General features: G+C 43.1%; 1 protein-coding gene across 9 annotated transcripts in view; it reads right to left on the bottom strand.

Annotated features, from left to right (window-relative positions):
- Positions 1-1,750: 1,750 nt before the first annotated feature.
- sorbs1 (sorbin and SH3 domain containing 1) overlaps positions 1,751-8,902 on the bottom strand; it is a 33,446-nt gene continuing 26,294 nt past the window's right edge. For 5 of the 9 annotated variants that reach the window (XM_028423636.1, XM_028423635.1, XM_028423638.1 and 2 more), the window contains 10 exons: positions 8,644-8,814; positions 8,064-8,110; positions 7,640-7,754; positions 7,417-7,542; positions 7,107-7,301; positions 6,382-6,903; positions 5,674-5,769; positions 4,646-4,833; positions 4,442-4,548; positions 1,751-4,142 (listed from right to left, as the gene is read on the bottom strand). In XM_028423636.1, the coding sequence (XP_028279437.1) occupies positions 4,075-4,142; positions 4,442-4,548; positions 4,646-4,833; positions 5,674-5,769; positions 6,382-6,903; positions 7,107-7,301; positions 7,417-7,542; positions 7,640-7,754; positions 8,064-8,110; positions 8,644-8,814 (1,635 nt within the window). In that variant the 3' untranslated portion in view covers positions 1,751-4,074. The remainder of the gene's footprint in view (positions 4,143-4,441; positions 4,549-4,645; positions 4,834-5,673; positions 5,770-6,381; positions 6,904-7,106; positions 7,302-7,416; positions 7,543-7,639; positions 7,755-8,063; positions 8,111-8,643; positions 8,815-8,902) is intronic. The other 4 variants (XM_028423640.1, XM_028423641.1, XM_028423643.1 and 1 more) reach the window with 4 other exon arrangements.

Here is an 8,902-nt window from a genome sequence, read left to right as displayed (position 1 = left end):
AAAGTCAGAGCGAAGATCGTTAATTGATCGGATTGATCACTCCACAGGATTTATGTGGTGAAGCTAAGGAAGAGCCCCCGTATGCAGGTCATGTGACACACAACTAAAAAAACTACAACTATGGCGGAACTTTTTTTTTTTATTGAACTCCAAAATCCATAAACTACAAGTTTTTAAATAAATGTTACCATGATCGATTTTTGATAATTCAACTTTATTTGTTTAACACATTATATATTTATTATTTAAAACATAAGTTTAAAATCTTCTTAGTCTGCATTTTGCTATTTTTTAATAATAGTAGTTTTTTTACTTATACATATATATGTATATATATATATATATATATATAATTTGATATACATTTAGGTAGACTGATCAATATTTTTTTATTATTTTAACCCTTTTTACATTTATATCCTTTAATATTTTTAAACACAGCTGTTGACAAACTGACAATACATAAAAAAACAATAGAGAATCGCCCTGTGAAATTTCTATATATATATATATATATATATATATATATATAGAAAATATATATATATATATATATATATATATATAAATATATATATATATATATATATATATATATATATATATATATATATATTTTTTTTTTTTAAACAACAAAAATAACCAAACTGGAGTAAACAGCATTGTTTTGAGTTTTTGGGGTTTGAATCCAGCTCTTATGACTGCGAGTATGTGATGAAGTTTTTCATTCAGTGAAAGAAGCGCGGAGTGATCCCTCTTCGCATTTTATTTTTTGGCCTCTCAGATGAGCTCCGCTGTTTGCTGTAGGGATGTCGGCCTGCGGTGACGTCACCGCGATATGTGCACGCTTACCATTTATGGTAGAGCTAAATCCCAGGATGTGGAATGTGCCGCTCCCAAAGGCTGAATTCCTGCCAGAGGATCTCTGCAAAAAGTGAAGAGAGAGAGAGAGAAAAAGAGAGAGAGACAGCCTGAGGTACCCAGACACGTCCTCTCTTGTGGGACTTATGCTTACCTGGTCTTGATAAGATCTATTTAAGGTGTGCCAGAGGAGAAAGTGTTTGTTTTAAAGTGTTCCTGACATGACTGCTAGAAAACATCTGTCAGCAGCCATGATTATTTATGGATCCCTTAATGTCCCCCAGCAGCATCAATCTATATAATCGAAGTCTAAATAATAATAGTGTTCAATAACAAACTGCAGCTCCCAGATCACATGATCAACACACACACACAGCTGACACGCCACATGATTTAAATGATTTATTAAATATTGCATAATACCGAAGTCACAGTAGTGTATAGTATCTTCATTTTATTTAATATTGTCAATGTAACAGCACTGCAAATTGAAGCAAACAAACCAAACCTGTTGCAGGTTGTGCGTCTTATCAAACTAGTCCATTGGTATGATTATTACTTATTATGTTGAAGCATTGTGTCACACTTTTAATTTTTAGGTCTCAGCACATGCTCTCCCATTTTATGGAGACTAATAATAAAGGGGAAAACCATGGTTACATTAAATATGGATACATGAACATGAGGCACGATTTTCTAACATAAGGCATTATGATCCTCACAAATGGCAGCGTAGTGTTCGTCAGACGTTCTGTGCTCAGTGACGCTCCACTCTGTGCTTTACCAGGAAAAAAAAACAAAAAAAAAAACACCTTCTGGCAAATAAACTGCTGCAAGTGACAGAGAGCCCGTCACTCACAGTCTATTTCTTATTTTACATATTTACATCCTTCATGTGCCATACTTCTCAGAATTCATACATCTGTGTTGTTTTTTTTTTGTTTACATATTTTGTATACACTGCCTGCACCACATCCATATATTCATACATTCATACATCCGGTGATGTTTAACGGAGCACAAAAGAAATCACAGAATCTGAATGATTGATGGACCAAACCTCTGATTTTTCAATCAGCACATTCATGAGGAGCTGAAACAACAACAACAACAACAACAACGTTTCGCCAGCAGTGGAGGGCAAAAAATAAACATGCTTTTGTGGTGAAACAAAAAACATGAACTTTATATCAGTGCTATACAGGCAAACCCACAACACTGTGTGATATATTACGTGTTTTTTTCCCCCACACACACCTCCTGATGCAGGATGAAACAGTGATCTGTACTGGATTTGGTTAAATGATCTATACGAGTGCTCGGCACGTACAGCTGCCAACGATGTCTGCAGATCAACACACACACTTCTACTGTAGATTTCATTGTCTGAACTGATTGTGAATCATCTATTGATGCCTCGATACATCCTCCTTTTGGATATTCTAAGTAATAAAATACTATCTTCCTATAAAAACTACACCCATTTGCAGGTCATAACAAGCACTAAGGTTTATTTGACAAGTGCAGACACTGATGACAAAAAGGAATTTGATGGAAAAAAGAGAACAAAAACAGTCACTATCCTGACGTGGTGTCTGCTGGAGGATCTGACGGGGATGTGGGAGCTCTGTTCTCGCAGGAAGACGGCTCTGATGCTCTGATAGCAAAGTAATCTCTCATCATTAAAGAGCAGCGCTAACCCTGTCATCAGTTCTTCTGCCTTTCTTTAAGCTAAAGGTGCAGACATCAAAGTGTTTCATGCTCCAGTTTGATTTGTCAGTGCATGCTGACCTTATATGATGTAGTCATTACATATGAAAATATGTAGCCATGTCTGGAAGGCCTCTATACATTTACATGTACATATACAATCATGTCAGTAAGGGCGTGGTTAAAATCTCAATCTGCTTTTTTTTACAGCTCTAAGACACCAGGTTCCTCTTAAAAAAAAAAACACTGAATAGCTCTCAGTCATTGCTGATTAATCTGCTATTATCTGGAATCTTCCCACATGACCAAACAGGAAGTTAAGTGCTACCACGCCTGTCTGTTGAGCTGAAGCCAGGCGTTTTCCACCCGCTACCTTAAAGGCACCAGCCACTCAGAGAACGTTTGTTTCCATAAAGCACATATAAAAAAAGGGACACTCTCTGAAAATATAGGACATTCTGCTTCACTTCCTTCTACTTTCACCGTTCACGTGTCCTGTGTTCGCTGTGGTTTCTGAGGAGAACAGCTCACACCAACACAGAGTGTTTCTAGTCCTATACACGACTGCGGGAATAACTTCTGTATCGTGACCTTTGGATAGAACATGAAGGCAATACTGAACCGGTATGTAAAGCACGACCATGATGATTCAAGAAAACAAAACACTTTCTGAAGGAGGATTCTGACATAAACGGTTTAAACTCCAGAGGAAATAATTAAAGGAGCGGTGTGGGGGATTTAGTGGCATCTAGTGGTCAGTTTGCAGAATGCAACACGCTCAACTTCAAAGCAGGAAGGAGAACTTAGAGTTGGTTGACTGGTCTTTTTTTTTTTTTTGGAAACAAAATGAGTCAAATACCTGCTCTGTTTTTTGTCATACTGTCATACTAGTTTGTCCTTTCTGGGCTGCTGTAGAAACAAAGGCTCCCAGAAGGAGGACTCACATCAATTAAAAACTACTTTTGAATACTCTATCTCTGCACATAGATCTCCCTAAATCCCACACCGCCTCCTATAAGCCTCTGATCCTAAAAGGTAGCTTGTGAAAACAACTCCAACCCCCGATCACATAAAAAAAAGACATTCTAACCCCTCCAAAGTCCAGTTCAGGTAACAAGATCCACCCTTTGATCCAAAACACTGCTCAGCTGTCGGCCTCTAGACTGAGGTGCTACGTAAACACTTGCATACTATTAAACAAAGTGAAGTGTTGTTGCTTTTTTTAAAACACAGAGAAAATTCCACGTGTGGTGACGGATGTATTCTGTCAACAAGTGTGTGAAAATGTGACAAAGTTACACACCGTGCTGAGGTTTGGACAGTGAGCCGTCCCTGTCTTCGCCTCCTGCAGTTTTGACATACCTCAGGCCGAACTCATCACTTTCCCAGACAAAATATATATTCGCCTGGCTGAATGACTATTCTACCCAACAGCCATGCGCGGTAGTAATGACTTCCCAAGCTTGACAGGCAACCATGTGTTAACAGCCGGATTAGATATGTTTACAGTTTCACCTCCTTCACGTAATTCCCAGGGAAAGTCCCAAACTGTTTCGTCCTCTTCGATGTACCTGCAGATAAAAGACAAAGACGGATCAGTCAAATGATCGTCTAACGGTTTTCCAATAAAAATAAGGCCTGTGCATGTAACACAGCAGTCAATCCTGAGCTGTCAGTCTTTAGAAACCCTATATGGAAGGATGTGACACAGTGAAGACGACTCTGTCCCCCTCAGGGAGCCCTGAGCATGCATGCTGCACGTGTGCATTCCTTTGCTGTCATTTTACAGAAACCCTATATGGATTAATGTGACACAGTGCGAGTGTGACGGCATCTCTGAGGAATCTATGCCGAGGCCAGCAGCACATACCAACGAACCAGCCGTCATCGCACTTCTCCATGACGCTGACGAGATCTCCCTCCTGCAGCTCCAGCTCGTCGTCGTTCTGCGGCACATAACTGTACAGAGCCTGGAAACTGCAGCAAGAAGGAGGAGGAGGAGACGCGACACCAGGAGACAAATTAAAGAGCGGGGCCGTTGAATACATGTAAAATGTGTGAAACTGAAACTCACATTCCACAGCTGAGACGGCTCGGCTCCGGACTGCTGCTGTGGGACTGGGGTTGCTGGGAAATGATGAGAGATTGTTTACTGGGGTGGGGGTGCAGTCTATGGACAGAGTCATTATGGTGGTGGGACAGGGTGCTGCAGTACCTCACCGAGGTCTCAGCTATATTCAAGATCTCATTACACACTGCCTCCTAGTAGCAGTAGTAGTGGACGAAGTCGTCAGAGAAAGACAGACAGCAGACCCCAGTGAGAATCCCAGAAGGGAGGAGGCCAGGTGTGAAGTTGAGGCAGGGGTTGGTGGTTGGGGAGGAGTTAAAGAGGGAGAGGAGGGGGTGAAACAGGAAGGCGGGTCCGGTAAGTAGCAATGCAGAAAAGGAAGTGATCCGTTAAAAAGCCAGGTGAAAAAAGTAGAGGGGGTGTTGGTGGAGCAACCCGGGAGGAGAGAATGGAAGCATGAAGACAGGAAACATGAAATATTAGTTCAGTCTTACAGGACAGTAGTCAGTATGAGCATGCAGTATTAAAGGGACAGGCACAGCTTAAAGGAAGAATCAACATTTTAGGTTACTCACTTTCTTGCTGAGAGTGGAATGAGAAAATTAATATTTACATTCACATCTGTCCCCTTAGCAACTGTTAGCCTGCTAGCTTTAACTGTGAACTCTGAGAGGAGGAGGAGGAGGAGGAGGAGGAGGACTCGACTGCATTTACACAGTATGACCTGACACACTGAAGGTTTCTGGGCTAGAGTGCATGTGTTACATGGTCTAGACCTGAAATTCTATATCTAGAAACTTCTTCTCTTCTTCTGTTAATTTGTATTGAAATAAAATGTGATGCTGCAGGACATCACTGCCCCCTATCAAGACACCATGTATCACAGAATCCATCACGAGTGATGTCGACCATCATTATCAAAGCAAGAAAGCAAATTTTCATTTTCCCAAAAATAGTCAGATAATGTAGCAATGGAAGTTAAAGGTGGTTTGAGTGAGGATTTTTAAATCTTTACAAGTTTTCTACTTCCTTACCGCAAATGAGTTAACGTTGTTGTTGTCCTGGATGTCGAACAGCATCACAGGGCTTCTGGAGCTACGTCCATGATGGTCGGCCTCATTCTTCAAAATCTGCAACACAGACACGGGACAGTCATTTGTTTTTTCCTGGTGACTGTAAAACACATCGACCTGCTATAAATATGATCAAACTTCTGAGGCACTCGGGTTGCTTTTCTACCTAGGTGGAAATTTCAAGCTCGCAGCAGCTTTTGAAACAGAAGCCAACATGTGAACCCTATAAATACTCACTAATAAATATGTCACTGTTCTAAATGCACTTCCAACCTCTGCTGGCATCCAAGTTATCACACCTCGGCATGAAACAACAACAACAACAACAACACCATGCAACCATATGCAGAACTCTGAAGACAGAGTTAAGTGGAAGACTCAGATCGATCCTTGAAAAGCAGGCACAATTCCTCCTCTTACGTCTATGAAGTCTGACTATATAAACACGTGTGTTAGAAGCGCTCACACAACAACATGCAGACTTAAAGCTGTAAGCAATGTGACCACTTTAAACAACTTTAAAACAGCAGATCTCTTTTCCAAATTCACCCTCAAATTTACAAGTTAGTTCAACATATTTAAAACTTCACAACATCCATTTAGGGAACAAAACAGCCCATGATCCAGAGTGAGCCTGAGATGCAACACCACACACCATGCAGAAGATACCTCTGCAGGGCTATCTCGCCTGCTGCCCTGGGCTGCGCGGCCCCTGTCCCCCTCTGCACCTTCCCCCTCTGTCAACTCCTTCTCCCCCCTCAGCCAGCCCTCCAGCACCGGCCCGCCGCACGGGCTCACGCTGCGAGACAGATGTGGGGATGGAGGGGAGAGCAGGAAGTCCTCTCCCTGAGGCGGGGTAAATGTGAGGAAGGGCGTGGTTGAGTTGGGACGAGGCGGGTAAGGCGGGGGCAGAGGGGATACAGATGGGGAGGCCATGGGGGAGACGCAGTATGGGCTGCCGGTGATGGGAGGCACGGGGCTGGCAGAAAAAGGCGGGGGCAGGTACTCGCCGCAGCGGTAGGACACGGTGGGCAGAGGCGGCAGGGGAGGGGTAGGGGCGGCAGGAGGACTCCCACCTCCCACAGTCAGGGAGATCCACTCAGAGGAGATAGCGTGGACTTCGGGGGACACAGAGCGGCGGGGGGAGCGAGGAAGAGGCAGGGGGGAGGTGGTCAGACGATTACGATACAGCTTTTTAGTGCGACGGCACAGTGGGAGGAGAGTGATGATGGAGGCGGGGTCAGGAAGAGGGGACAAGAGAAAGGTAAAGGAAATCAAAGATGGCAAATTAACAAATTCAACTGGACAAATTAAAAGGTGGGTGTCAAGATGAACAAAGAAGGGACTACATTAAGAGACACTATTGACCATCGGATCATATTATTAATCCTTACCAGAGGAGACGCATTGGTGCTGCGCTGTGGTGACTGGCTGACAGGAGGGTCGGGGTACTCCACGCCGTTCTTAATGCGGGGTCTTCTGTGCACTTCTACATAGGTGACGGGGAAGATGCCTTGGCGATTGGTGCCTGAGATTTTGCCCTCATACCAGTTCTCATCAACTCTGCGAATTAGCGTGATCCTCTCTCCCTGCACACACACACACACACACACACAGACCCACACATGAGATCAGGTGAGCTCACCTTAGTGAAAAATAAAACCAAACGTCAGGTTGTGATGATGAGTCTCGCTCCGTCCTTACCTTTCTGAAGGACATTTCCACCACTGTGTCCCCAGTGAAGTTGAAGCGAGCGACGGCCTCTCCATATTCCAGCACCTGCACTGGAGGACTTTTCTTTGGCTGTGCTTTCTCTGATGGAGGGAGGAGCTGCACAAAAACACAAATAACAAAATACACAAAGTAGACTGTTGTGACTTTCAGCATCTTATAAATGCTTTAAAACACAAAGAAAGAACCAGTTTACCTCCACATAGCTTCGAGGGAAAATGCCGACTCTTCCATGGTGTTCGCCCTCATACCAGTTTTGATCCACTTGTCGTATGATGTACACAATGTCTCCCTTCTGAAATGGCAACTCCCTAAAAAAATGATATTTTGTAGATATGTAGCTTTAAACAACAGTAATTAGCTCGGGTGGGGTTTCCTGCTTTATTTTACATTCTAGTAGCTTTCACAGAATATTTTACATTCATTATCATAGCATCATTACTACTATTCTAACTGGAATTTCCTGTGTTAGATCTCCTGTAGTACCACTGCATTAAAAGTCATAAACCCCACACACAAACATATTTATATACAATATACAATATGTACGAAACTCTACCCCGCTGTGTTAACATTTTAGTCTAAACAGAAGATGCTGGACATGCATTGTTTTCACTTACTTTAGAGACTCTGCTCTGAAGTCAAAGCGAGCCATGGCTGGAGTTCTCTGAGTAGATATAAATAAAAAAGAAATTTCAGTGACTAAATACTCATTTATCTGCACAACGTTCTCTAAACTTGGTCATTTTTATCAAGAAAATATTTTCTGGAACTTGTTGTGAGCTGTATATCCGCCTGCGCTGCCCTTTCAGTGGCCTCTCTGGACATAAATATTCCAGCAATGACAGGAATGATGTGCTTGTGACTGACTGTGTTACTTGACCTCTGGAGCATGCTCAGTTAGAAGCTACTGTGCGTAGTTTACAGTAAAACTGGGCTGCTAGGAGAGCAGGCACACCTCAGTAAACACAACAGGGGGTGCAACTAATACCAGTGACATGATATACAGCTGGTAAAAAGCTTAGTGTGTGTACTCTGCCGCTTCTGTCACCCTGTGAGAAGAAGGCCATCTGTGTCTGCTGGGATCCTGCTGACAAACACCCACCGAACCTCTCGGCCCGGCTCACACACAAACTGACAAAGCATCTGTCGTCTTTCTTCCTGCTTACAGAAGGATAAGAACGCAGCTCTGCATTGTACCTCGATGCCTGATTTCCTCTTCTCTGCGTTATCTGTGATGTTGAGCAGGTCTCCGAAGCGCTCGTTGGTGATGAACTGGTGGTGTGTCGGAACAACGCTCGTGTGTCGCCTCGACGCTGTGTCAGCCTCTTCCTGTTCCCGCTTCAGCCGCCGCTGCTCCTCCAAGATTTTCTGCCAGGAAACCAGACGGAACTGTTTGTACCCTCCAGATATGGGTCTCCTCTCCTCTTTTATTAATGTGGCACACAGTCTTTGTTGT

This window comes from Parambassis ranga, chromosome 15 (assembly GCF_900634625.1).
Source record: "Parambassis ranga chromosome 15, fParRan2.1, whole genome shotgun sequence".
NCBI classification, from domain to species: domain Eukaryota; kingdom Metazoa; phylum Chordata; class Actinopteri; family Ambassidae; genus Parambassis; species Parambassis ranga.
Note: the sequence above shows the minus strand (reverse complement) of the source record. Positions and strands in the feature narration are given on the sequence as shown.